This window comes from Pelecanus crispus, chromosome 6 (assembly GCF_030463565.1).
Source record: "Pelecanus crispus isolate bPelCri1 chromosome 6, bPelCri1.pri, whole genome shotgun sequence".
NCBI lineage: Eukaryota > Metazoa > Chordata > Aves > Pelecaniformes > Pelecanidae > Pelecanus > Pelecanus crispus.
In genome coordinates, this window is record NC_134648.1 from 2,878,286 (window position 1) to 2,905,498 (window position 27,213).

The following is a 27,213-nucleotide window of genomic DNA, read 5'->3' on the forward strand; positions in this document are numbered from 1 at the left end:
GCCGCACCGCCGGCCGGAGCGGATCCGGGGGGGGGGGGGGGGGGGTGTCCCGGGCGGCCCCTTTCCGTCAGCCACCGCTGCCGGGGATGTTTACCGGCAGCAAGGCCGCGAAGGGCCCGGGCTTGGCTGCGGGACGCGCTCTGGCCTGGACCGGGAGCCCGGCAGCGGGGCCCCGGCGGCAGCGCGCAGGCGCGCCCCCTGCCGTGCGAGCCGCGCCGGGGTCACGTGGTGCGGCCGCCGTTGCCGCCCTTCAGGCGGTGCCGCAGCGCCGGGCACGGCTCCGGCCCCGGCTCCGGGCATGGCGGGGGCGGCGGCGGCGGGCGCTCCTCCACCTCCGCCGTGAGGAGCTGCGGCGGCGGCGGGACCCAGCATGCGGCGGGGGTAGGTCCGGGGACCCGGCCCGGCGGGCTGGGAGGCTGAGGGCGGCGGGGCCGGGACGCGGGGCCTGGCCGGTGGCGGGGCGGGCTCTGCGGGCCCGCGGTGTCCGCAGCTGCGCCCCGAGCGAGGCAGGGCTGCGAGCCGGCGGCTCCGCGGGGACCGGGCCCGGCTGCCCCCGAGCCTGGCCGCTTGCGGGTGCTGGGACAGCGGCGTCTCGGCGGGAGGAGCCGGGCTGAGTCTCCCCTTGGGCTTCCATTGGGTTCGCTTGTGCGGTCGGTAACACCTGGCAGCCGAAAGCCTGACGGCTCAGCCCGGGCTCAAGGCTCCGCTGGCGTGTGTGCAGGCTTGCAGTTGTGTGGAAGTCGAGTAAGGAGGCAGAAAAAGAAAATGCCGTGTCCCCCAGCGAGCCGCAGACGCAAGGACGCAGCGGGCGGTTGCTGTCTGCTGAGGCAAATATAAGAAATACAAATTGCCCCGTTGCGTTACAATAAAACGCTACCATATGCTTTGCCAAAAGCTTTTTTACCGAGCGCCTGGCGGGGTGCTGAGCGGGCCGCAGACCGATGCCGATGCGTGGCATGGCGCTACGGCGGCGGTCGGGCTTCTGTCCTGGTCGGGATGGAAAAGTCGGGTCATCTTCGCGAGCCTGAGGGCAAGAGGTTTGACTTGGGAGAGACCCACAGGCCGTTCGTACGGGAAATAACACTGTCAGATCAGCGCCGCAGGAAACATGTGGGGCCCGCTGGAAAAAGTGCAGATCCTGCACATTTTTTTGCTTTTTCTACAGAATCCAACTTTAGAAGGTTGTGGGGTGTTGGGGATTTTTTTTGTATAAGTTTGCATTTCTTGTGTCAGCGTGGGACCTTCAGGATACGATACGTTTTTCCAAGGAAGATAGCCAGCAGTCAGACCGGTGATAGCGAGAGAGCGCGAGTGTACGCGGTGGTCCTTTGGTCTCGGGGGGGGTTGGGGGTATTTCAAAGCCCCAGCTGGATGCTGGAGATTGGGGCTTGGCTGGGCAGAAGCCAGCACAGCCCAGACTTAAGTGGGGATTCTGTTTGCACGGCGTGGAGAACGCGCTATGCCGTCATAGACGATTGGGTGATTTTTCAGGATAGGTTTTTAGGTTTCTTGGCATTACGGAGTGTGAGTGGGACTGTTCCGTTCCTCCGTGTCGTCCAGTTTTCTTCCATAGTGCATGGAAATACACTGGAATACCTGTGTCCCAAAACAAACAACTTTCATCTGAGAACTTGAGAGTCATAAAGAAACAACTTTTTTTTTTTCCTTCCTGTCATGTACGGGTTAGATTGGCTGTATTAGCTTAGTGGACTGTTGAAATGTTCCTTTTCCTTGCTGCTGCTTTTTTTTTTTTTTTTTTTTTGCTAGGTGCTTGGTTTTGAATCTAGCTTTTCCTCTATGCTCTGGGTTTTTTGGTTTGGTTGTTTTTTTTTTCCTTCTGATCACAGAAGCTGGAGGTGCTCGGACTGGCTGGGGCCCTTCTGGTGTGTTTCTTCTCTAATGCAGGAGAACCTGGAGAGCTGTGTTCTCTGCAACTTACCCTATCTAATCTCAAAAGTCCACAGCAGAGAGCGCTTCCACTATACCCCCTGAGAAATGGTTTAACTGTTGAACAGAGCTCTCTGTTCGGCATGCTTCCCCTGCTCCGTGGCAAATCTATTGCAGAGATCCTCCCCTGATTTCTGGGATGAATTGGTATCATTACATCCCCACCTTCCTGTAATGCATTTAATTCTTTCTGCTGGGTCATTCTCCTGCGCAATCTCTCCCCTTCCTTTAGTGTCTGGAGCCTTTGGAGACCTCCTCATCCCGTTAGCGATGTCACTGTTTAGGTAAGTGATCCGTGTTAGCTAATCTTGACCTTTCTAAACCATTTTATTTTTTCTGTGCAGTTCTGCCTTTCCTCTGATTAAGCAAATGTGCCAACAGAGCAGCCTAACTGGGTAGAGCAGGCACTGCACGCTCTGGACACCACGTAGTTCGCACTTGCGCACTCTCTCGCATCTCAAACTGTAGATGCCTGCCCAGTCTGGGAGTTCCTGTTGCTCGCAGCTCGCTCGGTCAGGCATATCCCTCCAAGTTTGTGCATATTGCTTTTTATCGAGCAGTCCCAGCATGCTGAATAGCTCAAGATGAATTATCTTTGCTTGGAGGCACTGTCTGTCCTTCTTTCTCTGGCCAAAACTAATTTTATTTTCTTGCCCTTTCCCCAAGGCACCCTTTTATGTTAGGTTTAGATTGGATATTAGGAAAAATTTCTTCACGGAAAGGGTAGTCAAGCATTGGAACAGGCTGCCCAGAGAGGTGGTGGAGTCCCCATCCCTGGAAGCATTCAAAAAACGGGTAGATGTGGCACTTTGGGACATGGTTTAGTCTAGTCTACCCTTAATTGGTTTAGTGTGGACTTGGTAATGTTAGGTTAATGGTTGAACTGGATGATCTTAAAGGTCTTTTCCAGCCTAAACGATTCTATGATTTGCCATGCTTCCAAACTCAGCAGTATCACCAGGATGAGCCTCCTTTTCTAGATCTTCCCAGTGAATGTTCAGTAAAAGCAGGTGAAGTCAAGGGGACACTAGTTAGCTTCTGTCCTTTCCTACCGTCTTCACACTGCTGTGTGACCGTCCTTCTGGTGCTTTCAGTTGTTCTCGCTCAACAGAGAGGTCAGCAAAATCTATGATGCCAACTGCATGTCCCCCTCCTCCAATTCTGTAGTCAAAATGCTGTCTAGTTGGCATGGCACGGCATGGCAGCAGGGACGATCCTGTCATCTTCATCTTCCAGGGGTTCAGAGAGTTTTCCATGTATGGTTTTCCACATGCTTTCCTCTGGTACCTGAGCTGAATTACCTGGTAGCTGCTGCTTCTTTCCCTCTTTGGAAATACGTGTGGACAGCTGTTGGGGAGAGGCAGAAAGGGAGCAATTTGAGTAGAAACCATGCCGTTGCCTGGTGGCATAGCCTAGGAGAAAAAGGCCTGTTGGTAGCTGGGCCTCATGGTTTGACTGCCTTTTGTGTTCAGGTGAGGTGAGGGAGAACAAGGCACTCTTGAGCTGCACGTGGCTGAGGAGATAAGCCCAGTCCGTGCTCTGTCATGCCGTATGGGGCTGGAGTTGGAGTGAGGGGGAAAAGTGTAGCCTGGCTGGAATACAGGAGGTAGGGCAAATTCAGGAGAGGAAAATACAGAGATTGGGAAAAGGGAAGAAGAGAAAGCGAACCTAACCAAAAGAAGGTGATCGCTTCTCTGCAGGAGAAGGGAGCGGGCAAGAAGCAGTAGCCAGAAGGGGTGTGTGGGAGGAGGGATTGGTGCTGTGCGTGGAAGAGGGTAGCACCACAGCTCAGCTAAGGCTCCTGACCCAGAGATAACGGGCGCCAGGTTAATCTGTAGTGCAGTGTGAGCGTCCTGCTGAGTGGCTGGACGTGATAGAAAGCTTCCTTGTGCGCAAGGCTTGATTGTGCTCCCGCTGACTTCAAATGGCAAGCGACCATGTGAGGACAGCTCAGTGCGTGAAGAAGGGATGATGTGCATGCTCCAGGCAACACTGTGATTGCGGTGCCCTATCCTGCAGGCACTCAAGCCTACGTTTTCCTCTTGCAAGATGCCAGCAGCTTGCAAAGCCTACTAAATTCAGTAGCCTCTTCCAGGGTTCGTGTTAGTCTGTTCACAGCTGACAAAGTCCTACTGAGCATCGGGGAACAGTGTCCTGGGTGACTCTTCTGGTTTCCTCTATTACATCTTTACTTGACAGCCATCAAAACGAAGAAATAGGGCTTCATCTCGGCTCCGTGGGAATACAATGCTTTAGACAGCTCTGTCTTTGGGCTTTGGTGGGAAACCAGGAGGTTAAAAATGGAGTTTTCCCCTCTGAAGCAGGGGTTCCGGGGGAGAGGAAGGCTGGGTTTGCAGTGGAGGGGATTAGGGCCTGTATATTGTTAGGGAATGAGAGCGCTGTACTGTCTTTTTCTTGCTACTCCCCTTCAGTTGGGGAAGCAGTGTCTCTGAACTTAGGTTTACCGCAGTCCTGAACAAGCCAGCTGCAGTCTGTTGCTTTCTGAATGCAGGCGAGAACAGGATTCCTGCAGCCAGCTGTCTTTAGTTCTCCTGCTTTATCCTGAGTTAATAGTATCTGGGACATGCTGGTTGAGAAGGGTAAAACCAGGAGTTACTACTAGCTTTGCTTTGCCTACTAAGTTTTGTATGTCCAGAATTAGCTAACTGAGGGAGTGCTCACTGAGTAACCAGCCCTTCCTAAAAGGAACGCAAGCTGGGCATCTCAAACTAGATTTGGTGTGACTCTTAAGGATCCTAGGATAGGAGTGGAGATTTCCCCCAAAGTCTTTATTTTAGACCGTCATCTCTTCTGTTGCTGGTCTGGAAGCAATCCATGCCAAAAGGGTGAAGCACTTCAATAGGGAGGCAGGGTAGACGAACTGGAGCTACTGCAGCTGGGCACAAAGCAGGTCCTCTAAGCCAATCCTGCCCTCTTCATTTTCATCACCCTCCCAGCCTCACTTCAGTGCCTGCGAGAGGCTGGAGGTGGATGTGTTGCGAGTGTTCGAGGGAGGCTGGGAATCGCCCCCATATAAAGTTTCACTGTGCTGGTACCCCACAGCCAGGCCAATTTTGAGGAAGACAGCCAGAAGCAACCAGCGGTGGGACACTGGAAGCCACTAATGCCATCCAAAGGCAGCAAGGAGGAGCCAGAGACTGGATGCCAGGATGCTGGAGGTGTGGATGAGACCCAGTCCACTGAGCAGCTCAATGTGTCGCGTCTACGCAGCTCTTCGGTGGAGATCCGTGAAAAGGGGTCTGAATTCCTGAAGGAAGAGCTGCACAAAGCACAAAAGGTAAAGCCCGGGGTTTGTGACAACACCTGAGGATGGCGGCACAGATTTGAGTAGGGGGGAGTTTTCTAGGGGAGGTGCTGAGGGGAGCAGGGTCTGAATGTGGCTGTGCCGCAGTCTGGAGCAGGCAGAAGAGGAGGGAGATTGAGCTGAGGTGGCCATAAAGTGCTTTGGAGCATGACTTCAGTTGCTACATTGACCCAAAGCCTCCGTGCCAGCATCCAAATTAGTCCTGGAAACTTGCTGCATAATGCAGCTTGAGGCAGGCAGTGCTTACTATGGAGCCTCATTGCTAATGGCAAATGAGCAATTCCAGCCTGAAAAGCCTGCTGCAGCTTCTGGAGGGATGCCTTTGGTGACACGGAGCGTGGTACAGAGCTTAGCAACACGAGTCTTGGGCCGGGGATCCATGCCATGGTGGGGAGGAAAGGTTGTGACTGATCGGTGGAGGCCCGCAGGCATCAGCACTGTTGGGGCCTGCTATGAGCTCACACATCCCTCTCCCATTTCCACAACAGGAGCTGAAGCTGAAGGACAAAGAATGTGAGAGATTGTCAAAAGTCAGAGAACAACTGGAGCAGGAACTAGAGGAGTTAACAGCTAGCCTATTTGAGGTACCACGCTCTTCCTTTTCCCATCATTTCTTAAGCTAAGCTTACATCCAACTCCTTTAAGACAGGCTTTCCCTGAACTTCCAGCCATCTCCTCCACCAGTTTCCTCCTTTCCCCTGTTGTTCTTTCCCACTTGGAGAAGCAGAGCTGGGCAGTGCTGCAGGCAGAGCCTCAGAGCAGGGGCTTGTACCTGCTCCTGGGGAGCATTTGCATGTCTTTCCCCTTCTAGCAGCTGTGGGGTGGCATAAAGAGCAGAGTAAGTATGGGTCTGTACATCTGGTAGCAAAAACAGATGCAGGGATGCCTGTAGCTGGAGCTAAGCATAGCTCCCTGTCCCTCTCCCATGCCTGTTCTGTAGTCTGGACAGCAGCTGCTGTGTACTAAAGATGATTCCCTGGCTTGTGTAAGCCCTTGCTTGGGGTGGGAACAGGCTGAATGTCCTCAAATACTCTGCTCCAGTGAGTGTTCAGAAGGCCTGTTGGTTGGGGTTGGGTTTTTTTGGTAACGTGATTCTTGCCAAGCTCTATCCTGGCAAAATCCCATTTACCAGCAGCTGTAATGTCTGGATCTGACTGGGCAGTGAGGAAAGCCAGAGCCCATCTGTACCTTTGAAACACAGGCTGCTGCTGAGCCTGAGGGCCAAGAGAGCATTCCCCTCCTGGAGATTTGGCTGCCTGGGCTCAGGGCGAACTTAGAGATAATGTAGCTGAGGGCTGTCCCCTTCCTTTGGTGGCCTTGGACAGACCGCTTCCCGACAGCGCTCCAGGGAGGCTCCAGCTGGGACTTGCAGTGCTCCCCTCCTCCCATGGAAGATGCTTTTAAGCTAGCCTCTACCATTTGGCCCCCACCTACAGCTCCTGCTGTGTTGCAGCCATGCCCAGAGCAGTGAGGGCTGGCCGCTCCGCAAGGGAAGTGGGAGCAAAGTGCAATAACAAGTCAGGCAAGAGCAGTGACCTCACCAGTGAGGAGCCAAGACGTGGAGCAGCAAGTCTGGATCTGTGCCACAGACAGCAATCAGGGTCAGAAAACAGTCCAGTGATCAACCAGCAAGTCTGCAGTGACAATGCAGGCCTGAGGTCGAGTCAGGAAGCCGAGCTAGTGAGTCTGAGTCAAGGTCAGAGCCACAGAGGTATTGGAGTGGGTGCAGACACAGCTGCTATGCAGCTGTGATATAGCACAGGTGGGTGCTAATGTTAAAGCCTCAGCTTTAAAGCAATTCCCAAGGGCAAGGAGGGGCAGGCCCTCGCTTCGAGCTTTCTTCACAGCAGCCCATATCAGTGAAAGAGATGACCTTGGACTCAGCCAGCTAAATGCTTTAATTTAGCCAACTATGCTTCTATAAGGGGGATGCGCTCCAGGCTTTGGCACTGAGAGCCTTCTCTGGGAAATTCTGGTGGAAGGCTCTTTGCGGCTGACAGAGTAAAACCATTGAATGTGGCAGTGATGTCTGTCCCCTTGCTCGCTTGCCCAGAGCATGTGATATGGCAGAGCTTTGGCCTGCCGTGATGGCTTTATGAATTGCAGCTGCAACAGGCAGACTAAAATTCTCTCTGGTCCAGGAAGCGCACAAGATGGTGAGAGAAGCAAACACTAAACAGGCGGCGTCAGAGAAACAGCTGAGGGAGGCACGGGGGAAGGTGAGAACTGCACTCTCTGTGACTTGATCTCGGTGCTAGGTTGGTGCCATCCCTACCCAGCCTGGCTGCGGTGCTTTTTGTTGGCTGGAGGGGAGCAAAATGCCTGCAGCTTGGTCTCTCCGGGATGCTGCATTTGCTCTGTTCTCTCTCCAGCAGACACTGAGTGAGGGGGGAAAAGGCATCCTTGCAGTCTGCTGCTGATCCAGCTCCCCTTTGAGAAATGGATGCCAGGGGAACCACAGAGAAGCGATATGCTGTTTAATTGCCACAGCTGCGGGGATGGATAGAGCAGGGAGCTGGAGAGTTGGAATTTCCTGATGAGGCTGCATCACAGGGCTGCTCAACTGGTTCCTTCTTGAGGAGAGACATTTCTTCTGGGTTTTTGGGTCTAAAAAGAGCCTGGGGCAAAATGTGCTCAGACTGAGGAGCAGTGGGATGGGTTCCCAAATAGCTGCTGTTTAGCCCTGTTTAAAATTCTGGGTGATGGTGGGCATTTTGGAGAATGGGGAGAAGGCTTCACAACTGGGCTTGTAGCTGGTTCCCTGTGGCTTTAGTGTTTGGTGGGGTGCAGCAAGCTTGAGCTCAGAAGGTGCTGAAGGTGCTGTTGACTCTTGGCTTGTCTCCTCAGATTGACATGCTGCAGGCAGAGGTAACGGCTCTGAAGACGCTGGTGATCACATCCACACCTTCCTCTCCGAACCGGGAGCTGCACCCTCAGCTCCAGAGCCCTTCTAAAGCTGTCTTCAGGAAGGGCCATGGGCGAAACAAAAGCACTAGTAGCGCGATGGTCTCAGCTGCCTGCCAGAATGTGACTCCAGAGCCAGTCAGTCATGAGTGCAAAGAGGTGGGTGAGGACCATTCACTGCATCGGCCTTGGAGCCGCTGCTGTCACTGCGCTCAGGGAGCTGTGTGGCTTCTGACTTGGGCTTCCTGGAGAGCTCTGTGGTTTCTGTGTTGGGAGAGGCTGTTTGTGCAGTAATGTGGCTTGTTCCCTTAATTTGTGCTGAGGCAGGCTCTGGAGGGTTTCTGTTTGTGGGGATTTCCTCTTCTGGGAAGCATGTTGAAGGCTGCTTCAGGACAAGTGCTGGAGGAAACAGCTGAGGGATCCCTGGAGGGCATGGACAGATCCGGGAGTTACCAGTGCCGAGAGTGGATATGTCAGGAGTTGCTGCATCTTGGCAGTTGAGTCCGCTACCTGTTCTGGCGTGATTTGCTGATGTTTCTTCTCTCTGACTAGTTTGGCTTGGACACCAGGACACATCCATCAACTTGTAGTCTCTGTCACTTGTTCTGTATTCTTGGGCATGTCACTGTTCTTCCTCTTCTTTGCAGAGCATTTAATTAATTAAATAACTTTAATTTCTTCCTCACTGGAAGGAACTGGGCAGAGAAGCATACAAAACGTTTTGAGAGTATCTTTCAAACAAACCCTGTTTAATTCCCTTTGCCAATCCTTTGATAGTCCCCCACCTGCTGTGACCATGGGTGTAAGTAACGCTTCTTCCTGCTAGCAGGACGTTTCCGTCTGGGAACTTTCCACTAGCCAGATGTGTACACAGCTGTCCTGGGGAGCAAAAAGGAGGCGGCTTATGGTACTTGGTCAGGAAGAATGAAAATGAGTGAGAATGTGGTGGGGGAATATGTCTCCCTAGTGATTTTTTTGGGAGCTGTGGCCTCTGTCATGAAGAATTGTTGAGGGAACACGAAGGCACCTTGGTCACTTGGCTTGTGTGAGAACGTATGCAGAAGGGCCGCTTGTGAAATGAATACTCTCACCAAACAGGACCGCGCTGGCAACACTGGTAACGTCTCCTTTTTGGCAGTGGATTTGATGAATGTGCCTTGTCAGCTTCTGTGCAGTGCTGTTGTTGCTAGGGTTTGGATGAAATGCTTCAGGCAACATTGGCTGTAGCCATTGTCCTGAGACAGCAATAGCAACGAGAGGTGAAGATCTTTAACTCTGTTCCCAGGCAGAGAGGAACAAAGGCTATGTCAGAAAAAAAGCCAAAGGAAAAAATCAGTTCAGTAACTGCAGAGGTCTGATGCACTGGTTTCTCTTGGTCAAGCAAGGAACAGTCCAGACATGCTGGAAGTTGGAGTCAAAGGCAGGCAGATAGAAGCTGCTTTGAGGGCCAGGAAGAAAAAGGTTTTAATCTTTTTAAGGTTGTGTGACCTCTCCCAATGCAATCATTCCTCCAGTCAGAACAAAGGAGCTCCAGACTGAGAGCCCAGTTTGGTGAACCACTGACTACCCCGTAGAAGTTGCCCTCTGCATACAGTAAGCAGAGGTAACTTTTGCCTACTGAGTAGTGCATTTTGCTGCTCTTGGCTCAGTCTCAGCAAAGCTCGTGTTGGCCATCTTTGGAGAAATGCTAGCTCTTGTAAGTGACTTGCTTGTTAAAGATTTGGACCTGTCATTTGTTTGTGTGGCTAACTTCCACATGGTGCAGATATCCTGGGGCTTAAGATCCCAGGGCTACAGCTTCCAGAGTGGCTAATAATTTTATGTCAGGGGTGGGGTGGTTTTTTGTTAACTTGTTACTTGCCATCTCTCAAATTCCTTAGTGGCTTCTGTGAGAGGTGAGAAAAGGGAACGTGGCCTTCAGAGAGTTGGTGCTCTATGGGAAAAAACATGCCCCATCTTAAAATGAGCCTAAAAATGACAAAATTTCTGTTCCCTTTTTGCACCTCAAGCTGAAATCAAAAGGTGTGGCTTGTGGCCCTGTGATGTCCTGAGCAGCACGCTTAGTTCCCTGGAAGGGAGGACTTGAGCCTTTCTTTGTATCTTCTGTTTTGTCTCATGTTTTTTTACTTCCCTTTCTTGCTTGTCTTTCTAAACCTTTTCCTTCTCTGTCTGTCTCTTCCTCTGCCCTCAAAGTCTGGGTTACCCACTCTCCTCTCTCTGCTCCTTTGTATCATCCCTGGGAAGGCTATCCACATCACCTATGAACCAGGCTGGCAGGACTTGGGGGCAGATGCTTCCTCATCCTTGCGGCAGGTAACCTTTCTGGACAGCACTGGGGACGGGTGGGACCCATCCGCCTCTCACACTTCCAGCCTTTCAGTTCTAGCTTCCTTTTATGCTAACCTCCTTTTTTTTTTTTTTGTTTTGGTTTGGTTTTGTGTTTTTCTCAATTTGTTTTTCCATCTTGTGGCTCTGAAGCTGTCTCCTGGTGCCAGGTGAGCAGTCTCCATAGCATAGAGCAAATGTGCTAGAACCCAGACCTTTTTCAGCTTTGTTCACTTACATTCTTTGTGTTGCTCAGCAGGGTTTCTTTAGTTTTGTTTTTCCTTTCAGCAGCTTTAACAGGACTTGCTGGCCTTTTAAGGAGATGCACTGTCAGTCGATTTTGCTAATGATCCATCTGGGGTTTAAATGTCAGGTCCCAGAGAGTCTCCAGGGCTGAAATATTTTCAGCCAGACAGGGATGGAGGGAGCAACCTTCCTGCTGGCTCAGGGGATGGGAGCAAGCTCTGTCCTTTTGAGCAGTGATAATTCTTGCGGGCCCACCTGTAAAAGGCAATGAGCAGATGTTAGAATGGGAAAAGCTGTTCCTACTCTTTGAGTTCCCTTTGAGAAACCTCTTTTCCTACGATCACCTTGCCTCCACAAGCCTGCGTGGCTGCCCAGTGTTCCCATTACTTCTGCAATTCCCCAAACACCAGAGTTCTGGGCTCTTTAAAGGGCTGGCATACCCTGTGAGCTCCTAATTGGGCTCACTGAATGTAGTCCTGTTGATGGCTGTTTATTAATAGCTTTTTCCAGTTCATCCTTTTCTGTAGCAGTCCTTTCCTTACAGAAGGGTTCTGTGTCTTGGGTGCCATTGCCACCATGCTTTGCCATTCAGCTGCTCATCATTCCTGCCATGGGCTGAGTGGGCACTTGGTCTGTTTGGTGGTTGTGTGGCGGCTTTCCTTCAGCAGAGGTGCTGCCCTGTCCTGGAGGAAGATGGGATAGAGAGGTGCCTGCAGGTTTCTGGCAGAATAAGCCCAGTATGGCTGTGTCAGTCTGGCACAGAACTGCTGATGGGTGGGAGATGAAAGATCCTTGGAGCAAGCCAGCTTCCCTCAGACACTTCTGTGATGTCTGAGTCTTTCTAGATGCCAAAGCAGATGTTTTGTAGTTAGGCTACCTGCACAGTAACAGATGCCTTCTGATACGGTATCTCTCCCTCCACCCACCTTCCCTCTTCCCGCTCCTCTTGGACACTTGCTGCAGGTCGACTCCATTTTATTTGCTGAGTTCCAGGCCTGGAAGGAATCTCCAACTGTGGATAAATCCTGTTCCTTCCTGGACAGAATTTATCGAGAAGATGTAGGACCTTGTCTGGACTTCACTAAGCAGGAGGTGAGTGCTGGAAAAGGAGGATAAAAACTGCACAGTCTGGCAGCACCAAAATTGCACGTTTATGGAGGTGACCTTTGCACATTCATATCTGAACTCATTCCTCTTTGCCGCAGCTGTCAGAGCTGGTGCGAGTGGCTGTGGAGCAGAATACACTCACCATTGAGCCGGTTGCTTCCCAGACACTGCCTGTGATAAAGGTGTCAGCAGAAGAGTGCGGTGGGCCAAAGTAAGGAACCGTGCTTATGCTCTCTTGTCCTCTCCTTGCTACTGGGCTTTTTGTACCATCTAGTGGAGTTTGGCCAGGCCTTGCTCCATCAGTTGAGGTGAACAGTTCGAAGGGCTCAGCTGAGCATTCTTCTAGCCTATGGCCAGTGGTAGTTCAGCTCAACTCTTTACATGAGAAGGGAAATTACCTCAGCTCAGCTGATGTACTGTAGCTGACTGTTTTGGGGATAACCTAGTGATGTGTTAGTGCCCTTGGCTTGAGAGAGGGGTGGGGGTGTTTTTTCTCCCCTCCTTAAGGTAGCAACTTGTTTAATGTTCTCTAAAGGTGTGTTTGTGCATAACCTACGGTGAAGGGATTGAGTCAGAGCTGTGTTATCTCATGTTCTTGCATCTTGTGAGGTTTGAGCTCACCTTGCACTCCTGACCTTGTTGGTACACCAGATGGGTTTGAGCCTAGGTCAGAAGAGATCTTCTCTTGCTGCATATCACCTTCCCCACCTGATGCTGTCACCTTGCCATCAGAATTGGGGCAATGGCTGCTCCAGAGCTTGCGTGACTATCCGATGTGACAGACCACTTGAGCTTGCCTCAAAGGAAAGGAGCACTAGCAGGAGTGACGTGATATTGCAGACGAAGATAGGGGATTTTATTCAGCTGTTGAATTGAAGATCAGTCAGGGCTCTCTCTCTTTGTTCTTCCCTCCCTTACCTTCAAGCAGAGCACCTTCTAAGCAAAGGTGTTCCTGTAACAGTAAACGCTGCTCGCATGCAGGTTTCCTACCACTCTCTTCTGTGTTGCCTGTCATCTCTAGGCAAATTGTTCCATGAGTATGTGTCAGGCCTGTTCCAAGAACAACCCATCCTGTGTTTATCCTTACCAGTTTCCTTTTGATTTCTTTTTTTTTTTTTTTTTTGTGTCTTCACAGTGGGTTCCAGTCACAAATTGTAACGTAAGTGAAGTGTTTTATTTTTTAGTCATTTATCAAAGATCTCTAATCCATTAACAAGTTACTAACTTAGTGCAATTTAGCACCTTTGAGGCTAGAGCTGAACTAAGCTAACTTTTTAACCCTGTTTAATTTCCACCCGGACAGGATGGTAAGGAATCTTGCTATTGGCAATAAAGGACCCCAGAGGAATTTGTTCCCCCTTTGTTTCCCAGGTGCAAACCACTGATTTTTATGGCAACTTTGGACATGCTGCGAACGAAAGGAGAAAGCTGGGGTCCCTGCCCAAGCTGGGACCTACCAGACCAACTTGTTTGTACCCTACTGTACAGCGCTCAGTGCAACAGTTTGAGGAGTCTAGACAGGCAGGGAGTGAGTTGGCCACTATGTGACTTTGCCTATATAGCATTAGAGCAAAATGTTGGATAGGAGGTGCTGAGGACAACTGGCTTTCATGATGGCATGCCCAGCAGAGTGCCCTGGGGTGTGTGGAGTGCTGAAGGGCAGGTGTCCACATGCTGTGGCTTAGGTTACTTCTAGCTACAGTTGTGATAGCTGGGGTTACACCAAGTGGTATCAACCAAGCCAAGAGTGACCAGCAGGGTCTCTTCATTTTTTTTTCCAGTGTGCTTCAATGCTCAAATTTAGGACCCCTTAAAGGTATCTCATTTACAAAGGTATAGGTCATCCTGCACCTTCTGAGGATTTGATCCCCGTAAGTTGTGTTAATATTTGGGCAATGATTACTTCTCATTGCATCTTGAACACCTACAGGCCATTCTTCCACTCTTAGCTAATATTTGCCTTGATAGCAGTGGAAAGCAAGCACAGAGACAGACTCAGAAGCTCTTTGAAACATCTGCTCCCGTGTGTTGTCATCTTCCATGGCCCACAGAGCAATTTTTTGCAGCTGGGGAGCGATGTTCCTTTTCCCACCATGCAGGCACTAAGTCTCTGGGGAATGTGATGATGACTATGCAGCAGGAAATTCTGCTTTATTGCTTTAAGTGGTGATGAAGGGAAGGGCAACTGGCTGGTGCTGGGAACCATTTGTCTTGCAAATAACAGAAGGAAATGGCAAGAAAATAGAGGCATGCTGCACCTTTGCTGATTACATCTTTTGGTGGTCTCCCCTGGGAGCTGAGCTGTCTTGGAAAGACTATTTTCTTCACTCTGAAATCTTCTTACAGTTGTGAAGCCAAGTGTCTTCCCTGTCTGCACAAGAAAGGATTGGCTTGTTCTTAGGAACTGCAAGCCTTATCCAAAGCCCCCTGAAGTCAGTACAAAGCCACTCCATGTGGCTTCCGCTAGAGTAGCTTCAAATCGGGCCCAAATTAATTAATAGGAGCCTAGCATAGAGACTGTGGTGTGGCTTGTTTTGAGTTCTCAGCATGAGCAAATTCTGCTCAAATGCTGGATTTACCTGTTTGGAGACAGATTTGGTCCCCAGCCAACGTGTTTGCATCCCATCAGGAAAGCTGATACACCTGAGCAGAACTCCTTCAGCAAAAGCCTTGCCTGCAGCATAGAGGACATGTGCAGAGACCGGATGACATTTGTTATACGCTGCTCCAGCCTCAACTCTTTAATATTTCCTGTGGTTTTGACTTCGGCTGTCTGCCAGGGAAAGGGTACAGCCTTGGTTTGCTTGGGCATGGAATAATTCATGGTTCCAGATATTTCGCCTAAGGTCTCTTAAACTTGCCATTTATGGAATCTTTCAAGGAGCAAAAGGCTCATATCGGTCAATGTTTTTTCTTCTTCATGCTGAACTGACAGTGTCTGGCTTCTGAGCTCCCACTTCCATCTCTTGGGATAGTCTTGAGGTTGTTGAATTGCTGTGCTCTGCTGTGCCAATAGATTGCTTAAGGCTGAAGTGTTTTTTCTTTCTGTGCAGGAAATGTGCTTTGAGTGGCCTCCCCAGGACCTGCAAGCACCGCATCATGCTGGGGGATTCTGGGAATTACTACTACATTTCACCATCCTGCAGGGCCAGGGTGAGTCTTCCACCTTCCCAGTGTGCCTCGACCCTCCAGAATTGTTCCAACCCCTGAGATGGAGGAGCTCTTGGGTCAGTCTTCAAATTGAGAGACCTGCGGGGCTTGAGTTTGTTCCTGAAGTCGAGGTGGCTCTTGGTCAATGACTAGGGTGCACGTCTCTAGCCCTGCCTCATGCTCTCGTGCTCTGCCTTATGTTCCTTCAGGCAACTTGTCTTCAGTGTGTTCGCTTTTCATGGTTTGATTCAGTACAGGGCTTTGATTGTTATGCTTTATTATTATTTTTTAATTCTCCCTTGTAAAACACAGTAATTGTCTGCTCTTTAAATGCTGGCTCTTGTTACTGTTCCAGTACAGGTCAGTGACTCAAATGGTTATGAGAACAAGCTGCCCTTTCTTTGGAGGGAAGGGCGAAGGTGAATGATTTGTTAGTGTTGCTGTTGGGGCTATGATTCAACGGAGTATTTTAGAAGTTTATTCTTTTCCGAGTTGTATATTGGAAGAGCTGATCCTGCAACACGTGACTATTTCTGAGACAAAAAGTTGGGTTTGTGCATGGACTTAAGTTGACTAATTTTTGTCACTTGCACCAAAGTAACGTGTCATGAACACCCTTACCTCCCTGCACACACACTTTCTGCACAAACCTTCAACTCCAAAGATTTTCGTTCAGTCAGAGAACAGTGCTCTTTGAAGGAAGGTCATGGACTTTGCTGCCACTTTCAGTAGTGATTACTGCAGTAGATTGGAGTTCTTCCACAGTGTGTCTCATGGATAGTGTAATATCTTGGGATGGGATTGCAGATGCCCAGAATTTTTTTTTTTCAACCAACTTTCTTCCTATTTCTTTCCATCTGGTGGTGTATGGTACTATTTCTCAGGTGCTGAACACTAAGAGCTCTTCTGCTGGGTGCTGTGCAAGCCTCTTGTCAGGCAAAGCAGTGCTGTGGCTGACTTTTTTTTTTTTTTTTTTTTTTCCCCTCTCTCCCTCAGATCACAGCGGTGTGCAACTTTTTCACATACATTCGCTATATCCAGCAGGGCTTGGTGAGGCAGGATGGTAAGAGGGGGGAGTAGCTGGCTGCAGTGGGGATGCCTTCTGTGGGTGATTGGGAGGAATTAAGAGGTCCTATTCAGCGTGACAGGAATGGGGCCAGCTTGGGGTATCCTGAACTCCCTGTGTCTCTGAGAAACAGTTAAATGACAAAAGACAGGCATGATCGGGAAGAATAGATGCACCTATTCCTTGCTTATCAGCTTGCTGGGAGCTCTGCGCTGGGGTGGAGCTGGTAAGGGGTTATTGAAGGGCCTGTCCTGCTGGACCCTCCAGCATGTCTGCTTCCCTCACTTTGGGGATCAGCCTGGCTGCGCTGCACTGAGAGCACAGCATAACATGAGGTGGTGTCCAGCTGTGCCTTGCTTACTGATTTTTGGTGGGTTTTTTTTTTTCTTTTTCTTACCCACACCCATTTTGCTTTGCAGTGGAGCTGATGTACTGGGAGGTCATGCGGCTCCGGAGGGAGATGTCTCTGGCCAAACTTGGGTTTTATCCCAGTGAGATGTAAGCAGAGGCCTGAGCACAGAAGGAAACCGCTCCCGTATGAACGGCTTGTCAAACATCGTCTGCCAAACAGATGAATGCAGTGCCTCTCCTGCAGTGGGCATTACGCTCTCCCCACCCTCCCGCTGCCTGAAGCTGATCAAGGAGCAAGAAGCACAATTCCACCTTCAGTTGTCCCACTTCTCCAACTGTGACTGGAATGCAGCTGTCAAGCTGCTGCCTCGGAGCTGGGCTGGCCCTGGCTGCTCTGGGGTGGCTGTCTACAGACTGTCCTCTTTGGAGTCTCCTATATGCAGTGTATATCCTTTTTTTTTTTTTTTTTAAAACTTTTGTTTTTATATGCAGTCTGCTTTGGCATATTCTGAGACCAGCCCTGTGCAAGGCAGGAGTCCTGGACCTTCTTTGTAAGCAAGCCTTTCAGGACAGATGCTGGCTGTCTGTCCGTTTGTTCCCCTCATTCTTTGGGGTGGAGGGTGCTGCGTCCAGCCACACACCTAGGTCCTGCTGACCACTTACTCCCCTAATGGCCCTGTAAATGCCAGCAGCACACAATAATCTTATGGAGAGCCATGAACAGCCTGTTTCCAAGTACTTCCTTGCTCCTGCAAGAGAAGCTTTCTGCCAACTGTGTCACAAAGAGGGATTTGTGTTTGTGCTTGCGATCTGGTACTGGGTAATCCAGGCTGGGGGAACAGCCGGAGCAGAGGCCAGAGCTGTGTACGTGAGGCCTTCGGCAGAAGAAAGTGAGCAGGGAAACTGCATAACTCGCAGCCGGCTGCAGCTTGCCTGCAGCCTGTGGGACGTTTTCTCCGGGTCTAGAGAATCTGCTGCAGTTGTCACAGGCAGATGCAGACCTTGACGGGTGGTGCCTTGTGACAGTCCCTGGTGCAGAAGTCCCCCATGGTGCTCTTAGATACAAACCTCACCCCCAGACAGATGCCTTTGAGCTGTTCCTGCTCTCAGGGTAGCTTTGGGCAGTACTGGCCCCACTGTTTAGATAGAAACCATGGTCCCAGGCTGGGTTCTTTATGTCTCCAGAAGGAGCATGCCCAGGCTGGGTACAGTCTTGAGGCCCCGAGATTTCCTCCTTAGTACTGTGTCAGACCTAGAGATGCGTGTCCACTGGGAAACCCGGCTTCTTCTGGGCTGCCATCCCCAGTGAGGAGATTTGCACATCTTTGTGTGCACGAGGGATGTGGCTGCGGTTCCTGTATGCCTCAAATGTGCTGGGAAGGAGGTCACCAAAGCCGTTGTGAAACGGAGGTGCTCTATAGCTTGAGCTCAGGCCCAGGTTTGTCTGCACAGAACTGTTTTAAAGCCATGACAGTGTTTTGTAGCTGATTTAGCCCTTTTTTCAGTGACTCTGGAACCAGCTCAGCCACCACCCACCCTGGGGGTTTCATCTCACGTGGCGTTTCTGCACTCTTGACTGGTGTGTCACCCTGTCCCTCTACCATCATCGTAACTCCCATCTTAGCAAGTTGGTGCCCAGAAACAGATCACCATCCTCAGCTCCATTAAATTTCATCCTCTCCTGAGGGATGCTACAGTAGGAACTCTGTATCTTCAGTGGAAGAAAACTAACTGAGCTGCTGTGTTTTTGTCCAGGGGAGGGAGGAGTAAACAGGGAAGGCAAAAGTTTTGGTTTGGAACCTAACACAAGGACAGCTTCACAGCAGATCTGAGAAAACCTTCCTGTAGAAGACCCTCACGAGCACAAGCTTTCCTGTCACTGAGCACACTCGCAGTATGCTGCTGAGTTGCTCCTCAGGGGTCTCCTTTTCTTAGAGCTATGATATTGTTTGCCAAGGTTTAGTAGCCATGTAAAACTTGAGTCGTCATCCCCGGAGCTGGGAGAACACATTCCCGACAATACCTACTAGCTCTGAATCCACCTCCTTCAGCTCAGAAAGGGCTGACCTCCAAGTCAGAGTTGTTAACACCCCAGTTCTGCTTTCACTTCCCACAGCAGAGTCCCCCAACTTGTGCTGCTCACCCAGCCAGATGAGTGTGTACATCTGCTACTCTTCACCAAAGGAATATGTTTCAAATGTGGAGTAGAAGCCTGGAAAATACATCTTTGGGTAAGAGTCTGTCTCGGTCTTGAGCTAGTGATAAACCTGCATCTCTTTTGGTGGTGTCTGCAAGACTTGTGGCAATTTGACATCAACTTTTCTAGAGGAGAAAATAGAAATGTCGTTTCCCAGCTGCAGATTTCAGCTCAGAGAAGTTCTATCCCTGGCAGTTTCTCCTTGTATCTGTTCCCCCTGACCTTTTGATCTCTACATGTCATCCTGTGCCATTAGCTGCTACATTGCACAACAGTCATGGCTGCATTGCAGCACTGGTAATGAGATGATCTCTCCGTGTAGGAGACATTTTGGTTTGTGGGATTCCCCCCCCCCCCCCCCCCAGTGTCACTTTGTAAAGCACTTTGAGATGAAAGGAATTAGAGAAATGCATTGTATCAGGTTGTCTTACATTTAAAACAAAGCAGAGAGAACAATTTGTAAATTAACATGAAGTCACTCCATTAACAGCGGGATGGTTGCACCCTGCTCTTTAATAAAGGAAAATAAACATTTGTTATTAACCTCTTTAAAGGTCTGGTTGCGGTTCTAGGGTTGGGTTGGTTGGGGCACGTGTGCTCAGTGGCCAAGAGAAAAATCAAGTTTGGTCGGCCCTGTGCTCTGTGCTTCCCTTGCCACTGCGTGCCCCAAGGGGCTGGGGTGTTAATGCTTTTCTTCATCAGTCTGCCCCTCCTTGTAGCTGAGTGCTCCCTGAGGTCACTGGGGCACTAAGTGACAGTGTTTTGGTAGCAAACAGTTTTATCACCGGTATTTCTTGTGACAAGGCAGGCCTGTGTGGTTCTTGCTGAGCAAGGCTGAGGTCTCTTCCAGCTCAGCTGTGGTCTGGTTCATTTTACTGGCTTGAAGAATTGCATGGGATACGCTGGCTGTCCCAAAGGCTGGTTGACTCAAGGTTGGTTGATTGATTGATTCAAGGATCTTCTTCCTTTCCTTGCAGGGCTTAGCAGTATCCTGCTTTTCCTATCAGCAGGTGGAGGCAGAACAGTGGTGGGAACCTTTCGGAAGCTGCCATTACCAGTGGTCCCTTAGTGGTGTAGAGTGAATGTTTCTCTCTTCTGGAGACTTTTGGATCATGGACTCTTCTTTGGCAGGTCTTCCTTTGGCTGCACGGGGGTCTGGGGCTTTGGAGGGAAAGGCAGGAGCTGGCAAGCACGAGTTGTAGCAGCACTGGGGACTGAACTTGCTCCTGCTGTTCAGGTAATTCACCCTGCTTTTAGCTGCAACTTGATTTGTAGAAGGCTGCCTTTTCTTATCGAAAGGTAGATCCAGCTCCTGCAGGCCCTTTCTTGTCCTTTACAGAAGGAGAAGGGGGACTGTGGCTGGGTTCCCCTGGCCCCAGCCCACGTGCAGCTCTCCGTGCCGCAGCAGAGGCAAGCACGAGCGAGAGATGCCAGCTGGCTGCGGGCGCAGCGTGTGCCTGCCCTGCCGCAGCAGCAGCTCTCGGGCTCTTCAGGTTGGGTCGCTCTGGCTTCACTAAAATCATTTCCTCTCCTCCTGCGTTTAGCTGTGGACATTAACATGGGAGATCTCTTGTAATCATCTCTTGGTGATGGCAGTGGAGGGAAAAAGCAAAACATCAGAGGCCTTTGGGAAACGAAACGGAGGTACAGCCAGAGCAGAAAACGGCGTAAGACCTCGTGGTAGTAGGGCTTCTGAGACCTGGGGCTGCTCTTTGCAGTACAGGTAAACTGAGTAAGAGAAAGATTGACCCCAGGGAGCCTTGTGTCTCGGGGTGAGGCAGGGTGAGTGTGCAGCGCTGAGGTTCTCCCCAGCGCGGGGCAATGAACCACTGAACCCCCATGGGCTTCCTCTGGATCTGCGCTTGATGCGAGGGTGGTTCAGGCCCTTGCCCTTTTTCCTGTTTGCATGCAACCCTGAGACCCAGCCAGTGGTGCTTGCTGTGACAGTGTGACCGAAACATCACCATGACCTTCTCCACGCTGTGTTTAAAGCCCGGAACTGTGGCCCTGTGGCCTCCCTACCAAAGTGCCCTGAGACACTCTTGGCCAGGCCCCTAAATCTCCCTGTCATCCTCTTCCCTTTCCATTCCCGTGTAAATGTGGGCATTGCCTTCCTCTGATGGGATGAGTGGTCCCTCACTGCTGCTCTCAGATTTCCCTGGCCTGTTCGGGTCAGTGAGGGTGCGTAAGATTTTCCCCGGCTGGATTCGCGCTCATTGGCATCTGACATCGTGGGATGGAGAGGAGGGCACTGGAGGCAGCGCAGTTTCAACAGGCGCCCAGAGGAAGGGGCTGCCACCTCTGGGATGCGGAGAACCCCAGTAGATAGCAGCGATGCTTACCCACAGGTCCTATGCCTTTTTCTAAAATGATGTTACCATTTTGCAAATGGTGTTGCTATTTTATAGGACAAGTCATCTGGGCATGGAGAAGGAAACCAACTGGCTGTCTTGAAGCAGGAACAGAGCTGGTGGTGTCTGCCCATCCTGCTTGTGCCCTCAGTGCCAGTGCTGGAGCACGGAAGGGGTGTGAGCAGAAGGGAGCTGCCGGGAGAGCCAGAACAGATTCCCCTGGGTGGATGGGGACTTCAGGGAGGAGATGGCAGGCAGGCACCGGGGCCAACAGCAGATATGATGGAGTAATTAGAAGGGCTGTCCTCCTGCCAAACTCAGAGCTGTGTCTGTGTATCCCTTCCCTGGCGGGTCCGGCGTGGGCTGTTGTCTGTGCTGAGATGACTCTAAAGTTGCTTTGTGCTCTCCAGCTCCTCAGCCACCCTGCGTTAAGCAGCTAAATTTTGAATTGAGAGCTGTCTCCAGAGTGGGATATAATTTTTTTTTTTTTTTAAGGATCCTACAGAGTCTGTATTAAAGAGTAATACAAGAATCTTCCTTCTCTGCAAGGGAGGGTCTCCTCTTGTTCTGTGGAGGTTTGGTCCCCTGTGCAGCATGGCCAGGCAGCCACAAGAGGGCACGAGCAGCCCAGGCAGGGGCTGTCGTCCTTGCCTGTCCCCACTGCCAGAACGGAGCATCCCAGGGTCCTACCTCGCTTCTGCTCCCGCCTCTGCGAGGGCATCGCACCTGGCTGACCTGTCTCCTGCAGCCTCTTGGCAGGTGTATTTCTGCAGCCTTCCTCCGCTGCTGGCAATGGGAATTGGTGCTGGATGGGTGCCGTTCTCCTTAGGCAACCGGAGAGTAAGTCTGTGATGTGGAAAGGAAAGGAAGGATTTGGATTTCTTCTTGGTTAAGCCTGAGGAACGTTGCAAAGCAATAAGGATGGCCAGGTGAGAGACTGTGAATGTTTTGCTACGTCTGGGTCCTTAGGTGTAATGTCCTCCCTGGAGTCGGTAGGGATTGCTGCTCAGAAACTTTCCTGTGGCTGGGAGCTGAACCGTGAGGTTGGCTCCTAAGCTTCTATGGTCTGAGAAGACATCAGCCCTGTCCCTTATACCCCCGTTTGCCTACCTCTTCCACCAGAGCTTTCCTGCTGTTCTCCCTCTCGGAAATAAACCATGGTCCAGTTGCCACATCCTCTCCATGTCCTTTGAACAGCATCTCTGGGTCCTCTTGTACATGCTGCTGTATGAGTAGCATTTCTCCTTGCACCCATTTGCCCCACAACGTAGGGGCTAGCCTGTCCTGGGCCAAAAAAGAGCTTCAAAGGGATGGTAGTTCAAACATCTGCCTTCATAGATGCGTTTGACTTGCTTGAAGGACAATGAGAAAAACCATCAAGGAGGATTTTGTTTTCCTTCCTCTCTCCCTCCTAAATCCTTTTTCCCCTGCCATAAAGCATAAAGCCCTGCGTTCTCATGCTCTGTAAGCAGAAAAACACGTGTGCGTGACCTCAATCTCTTCTTGGAGCTGATGAGGGAAAGAGCAAGTGGGAGTGGACTGCCAATTTGCCCCGGAGATGCCCTAGTAGCTGTAGGACCAGAGAAGGGTGTGCTGTGAGGGACTGGTCCTCAGTCGTCCCTGTGACAATTCATGCAGAGAGGCTTGGCCAACTTGAGTAATGATGTTTTGTAGTAGTACTATAGATATTTAGATGCACCAGGACAAATGTACAGATAGCTTGGTAGTACGTCCTGACACGCACAGAGAGATGTATGTTTCCAGGAACGAACAAATGAAAGATTTTTTTTGTTCGCCTGAGGTGCAGACAAGGAGGAGGGAGGAGGTAAGCAGATGGCCTCAAAAAAATCAGCTATTTCAAAGCTGTCATGATGCCTAGTAACCTTCTTTTATGACAAATGGATCAAACCAGCGAGGATTACTGCAGAATAGACAACACTGTATCAGCTGGGGGGAAATTCCAGTCATTTCAGAAATTCGGGGAGTGTGGCCCCTCCAGGAAGAAGTCAATGTCCTGGCACAACTCTAAATGTGCACATGGCACTGAGGGCTGGGGCTGGTCAGCTCTGCCAAGGCAACGCGTTCCTTATAGGAGCAGCCCCTGTGGTGCCACTGCTGCTGGAAGCCAAAAGATTGGTTTTGCTATTTATCATGTCAATATTTCCATGTTTGTGCAAGGGTTATTGGGCTGAGCTGAAAGGAACGGAAAGGTTAACTTTAGCCAGCCTGTTGAGGCAGATGGACTTTGTGCTGGTTTACACAACATTCGCAGGGTTATCAGAGGCCAGAACAGGCCCCCGGTGGGGTAATTCTGCTCCGCAAGAGATGAGTTGGATAGATAACAAGATGCCATCTAGCCCTGCTCTAGTCTGTAGCTGTAATGATACCCTTCAAATTTTGGTCACCAGTGAAATGCTGTAGTTGCACGCCTGTTGCTGGGGGCTAGGTCAAGCAGAAGGCTGAAGTGTGTTATTATCTACTTGGCGTTGAGGTCAAGTGGACAGGGCTCAGTGGACAGTGAGGTCCCTTCTAGAAGGGCTGATGTGTGCCGCAGGGAACTGCGGTAAAGCAGCTGCAAAGCCCGTGCACCATGGAGCTTGGCTAAGTAGCAAAGGATCTTCAACAGCCTCTTCCCAGCAGGTGTCCAAAGAGACCAACCCCTCCCTACTTACCAAGTAAGAGTATATTCTGTGGGTCCCTCCATCACAGGGGATCTGGGCACACAGTGTGGCAGAAGGCATTGAGGTGAAGAACAGGGGAAGCTTTAAATAGGGTATTTAGTGGGCAGTGTTGGGAGGCAAGAGAGGGAAGGTGAAAGGAAACGAAATTGGAGAGAAGCAGCAAGACTGAGGGACATGTACCCTTGGGGGGCAACTCGTGCTGGATCGCTGGTGTGATGGGAGGTGGTGGGAGAAGTCATAGCTCGGTATGATTGCACTGGTGAGATGGCAGGTATGCAGTGCACAGCCTGAAGAGAGAAGTGAGTGAGCTCATTTGGGGGTGGATTAGAAGGGAAGGAGAATGTAGACAAAATAAGACTAGGTCTAGCTGTGGGCTGGATGTGAGGGGAAGAAGGGCAAATCTGCGTTGACAGTGATGCCTTGGCTCAGGGAGGACAGGAAGGAAAAGGTAATTCTTAGCTTTCTTTTGGCCAGGTTGAACTTGAAATGATTCCCCTTGTAGGAGAAGATATCAGGCTGGGTTAGCTGAAGAAGAAAAGTTGAGTCATTGGTACAGGTCTGGTTACTTACAAGTAATGTCGGTGACAGAAAAGCGGTTCACAGCAATTTGTGCAGTAGTCATAAGCCCTAAACAGCTCCCCGTGGGACTGGCTCAGAGGGGAGCTGTGAAAAGGAAGCTGAAAGAGAAGTTGGAGGTGGTCCCTAGAAAGCTTTGCAGTGAAAACTCTAGCACTTATTCCTGTGCTACTTAGGGAGCTTTCAGTGATATTCCTGTGGGCACACAGAGCCTAATGAACTTTTTAACTCAATGTACAATACCAGAGACTTTGTTAATGTTTCTTATTTATGCTTCCAATTGAGTTCTGGGACTGCAGGTTTTCCTCTGGCAGATGTAGGCATGGTATTGGCTCAAGGACAGCTCTTTGCCCTTAATTCCCCTGGCTCATTGTGCTAATTCTGCTCTGTTAATCACCTTAGAGTCAATTTAAGATGCCTCATGCCAATGGACATGTATGTCAATCATGGCTGAAAGACACCTTTGCTCTTTCTGCATCAGAATTCGAGCTGGGGCTGGAAGAGGTGTCTTGCCTTTGATGACCTTCCCCTTTGTCAGGCCACTTGCTGAATGCCAGCTGGCAAAAATGGTAAGGAATGAAGCACTAACCCAACTTTCAGTCAAACTGACTGCAGTGCAGCGGGCTTGACAACGTTTCACTGGGAATTGCAGCAGTGTCTAATGGTCCCATGAGTGGATGACAAGAGTGCTTTTGGGCAGGTGAACTGTTGGGACCACCCAAAAAGCCTGACAGCTCTGGCTTGCATTAAGCCTAAAGACTCTTCTACTTCTACACTAGGAACGCTAACAGAGGGGACATGAGGACCAAATCTTGTTCATCTAACACTGAAGAGAGGAGATCTCATGTTTAACCACCAGTTTAGGTTGTCTTTGCAGCCCCACATTCTTCTGAGCAGACCATTGCATATCCTTGGGTTTAGTGATACTTCACTCCTGGTTTGCAAAGGGAATCCTGGTGTGACAACTAATTTAGACACATCAGACACTACAACAAGCTCTTTGAAATCCTCAGTGACTCTGTGAAGATTTGAGAGTTTCCTTGTGGCTCATAGTCCTCCAATTGTTTTGGCTTGGGCTGGTGCTACTGGGTCCGTGACTGAGCGATGGGATAAGTCTTACCTCCTTTGCAGCAGATGGTTCTTTCATTCACATGCAGTGAAAATGTCACGGGATATTTGCACAGAGGGAAGAAAACTCTGGAGGTAATTTAGTCCCACTCCCTGCTTGTAGCTGAGGTACATTTGAGTTAGGTCAGGCCAGTCAGTGCCTTATCCAACTGAGTTTTCAAAACCCAGAAGTAACTTTGCTGTTGTCAGCAGTAGTGTCACTAGCTTCTCTTCATTACACTGATTTTTAAAAGCCTGGCTTTACACATTCAAAATGCACAAATATCTTAAACCCTCTTACTGCAGCAGGTGTGCTACCACGCTGTGACTTGTCACTGTCGTAACAACAACACATTTATGAGAGCCTTCCTGAAACTTAGGTACATGTACAAAATACTTCAGTAGAGACCTTGAAAATTGTCCCTTTCTGTTTAGAGGTGGTTTCAGAGACATTGTGGGAAGGAAATTGCTTCTTAATCTCTACCCCCATTTTGTGTGTGATTGATTTGTGCATCATGGAGCAGACTGACACAACATCTCCTTGCTTTTTATTTATGGATTTTCAGTTATGCAGACAGAAGTGTTCAGAGAGTCATAGAATGGTTTGGGTTGGAAGGGACCTTTAAAGATCATCTAGTTCCTGACTTGCCCAAGGTGAGAGACAGAGTCTCATGCTGCAACATTCAAGCCCAGGCATTTTGTTATTAGGCAGATTGTTGATTTTCTGCAAGGATGTGAAAGGAGTCATGATGCTGGAATGCTGTGATGAACACCATAGTTTTTAAAGTCATCCTGATGATGCCTTGCCCTCTAGTGATGTTTGGATTGCATTTCAGTTACATACCTTTACCAAATCAGATGTTTAATTTTAGCATTTTGTGAGCTTCAGCATGATCGGGGGACAAGAATGAGCAAGGGATTGGAATTGGTATTGGCAGCAGCACCTTCATTTATGTTCACACTTTATTTCCCACCCCCTGCCCCGGGTGATGGTGAAGAATAGGCTTTGCTGCTTAGGTCCATGTGGGGTCGAGTATAGCCTAAAGGTTTGTTGACTTGCAAAGGGCGATGATTTCAACTCAGAGTGATTTATCTGGAGATGCTTATAGGACCAGGCAGGAGGAGGAACTGGCTCCAGCTGAGAAACCAACAGCATCTTCTGCAGCTCCAGAAGCCAAATTTTGACGTTTTATCAGGCATCTGTAAGCAAGCATTTTTTTTAAATATAGTTTTTCTGGACTAATTTGAACGGTAATATCATCAGTCTAATTACTCTGCTAAGCATGTCCTTCTGGTCTCAGCTGACACTTTTACATCTCCATGAGCAGTGACTCCCAAAATTGCTCACAGATCTCTTCACCAGAGGTGCTTTCCTGATCTGGGATGTTGTCTGGCACAGAAGGGACCTGAAACAATTTCAGAAGCTGCTACATAGACTTCTGGTAGAAAGGCAGTGAAATGGCACAGACGAGGGCTGACATGAAACCCATGAAGACTCCCAGGGAAGTAGGTTGATTTGGGCTGGACCCAAAGACTGCCAGGCATTCTTTGTGATTAGATTCATGCACGTGGGCTCTGGCTTTGTGCTGGTCACTACGAAAATAAGGGAAAAATCACAGAAGAGAAAGTGCAGTATGGTTCCTACTCCTTATATAAAATGGGTCACTGCTTCACGAAACAGGATGCAGACCTGAATGCAAGATGATTGAAGTCAATTAAATGAATCAGACAAGTAAACCAGCCACACCCATTTCAACTAGGATGTGTGCAATCACAAGCAATTACTGTGATTAATCTTCTCATTGTCATATACAAATTCAGCACCTGGCCAGTAAGTTGCATAGTTGCCCAATTGTGCTAAGAACGATGCTTCAGGCAAG

At 49.9% G+C, this 27,213-nt stretch overlaps 1 protein-coding gene across 4 annotated transcripts; it reads left to right on the forward strand.

Annotated features, from left to right (window-relative positions):
- Window positions 1-977: 977 nt before the first annotated feature.
- Window positions 978-19,375, forward strand: RAB3IL1 (RAB3A interacting protein like 1). 4 transcript variants are annotated; one of them, XM_075712564.1, is made up of 12 exons: window positions 978-2,231; window positions 5,011-5,245; window positions 5,761-5,856; window positions 7,414-7,491; window positions 8,120-8,335; window positions 11,711-11,839; window positions 11,953-12,065; window positions 12,990-13,013; window positions 14,908-15,007; window positions 16,001-16,067; window positions 16,490-16,865; window positions 17,927-19,375. In XM_075712564.1, the coding sequence occupies exons 1-11, from the start codon at window positions 2,122-2,124 to the stop codon at window positions 16,570-16,572; spliced, it is 1,251 nt and encodes a 416-aa protein (XP_075568679.1). In that variant the 5' UTR covers window positions 978-2,121; the 3' UTR covers window positions 16,573-16,865; window positions 17,927-19,375. The 4 variants fall into 4 exon arrangements, with proteins under 4 accessions (XP_075568679.1, XP_075568680.1, XP_075568681.1 ...); XM_075712565.1 differs by lacking the exon at window positions 12,990-13,013; XM_075712566.1 differs by lacking the exon at window positions 7,414-7,491.
- The last annotated feature ends 7,838 nt before the right edge of the window (window positions 19,376-27,213 follow it).

Coding starts and splice junctions, on each gene's coding strand:
- RAB3IL1 (XM_075712564.1), top strand. CDS start 2,122: ATGCATTTAATTCTTTCTGCTGGGTCATTCTCCTGCGCAATCTCTCCC. Junction 15,008..16,000: donor CACCATCCTGCAGGGCCAGG/GTGAGTCTTCCA, acceptor TCTCTCCCTCAG/ATCACAGCGGTGTGCAACTT. Junction 16,068..16,489: donor GGGCTTGGTGAGGCAGGATG/GTAAGAGGGGGG, acceptor TTTGCTTTGCAG/TGGAGCTGATGTACTGGGAG.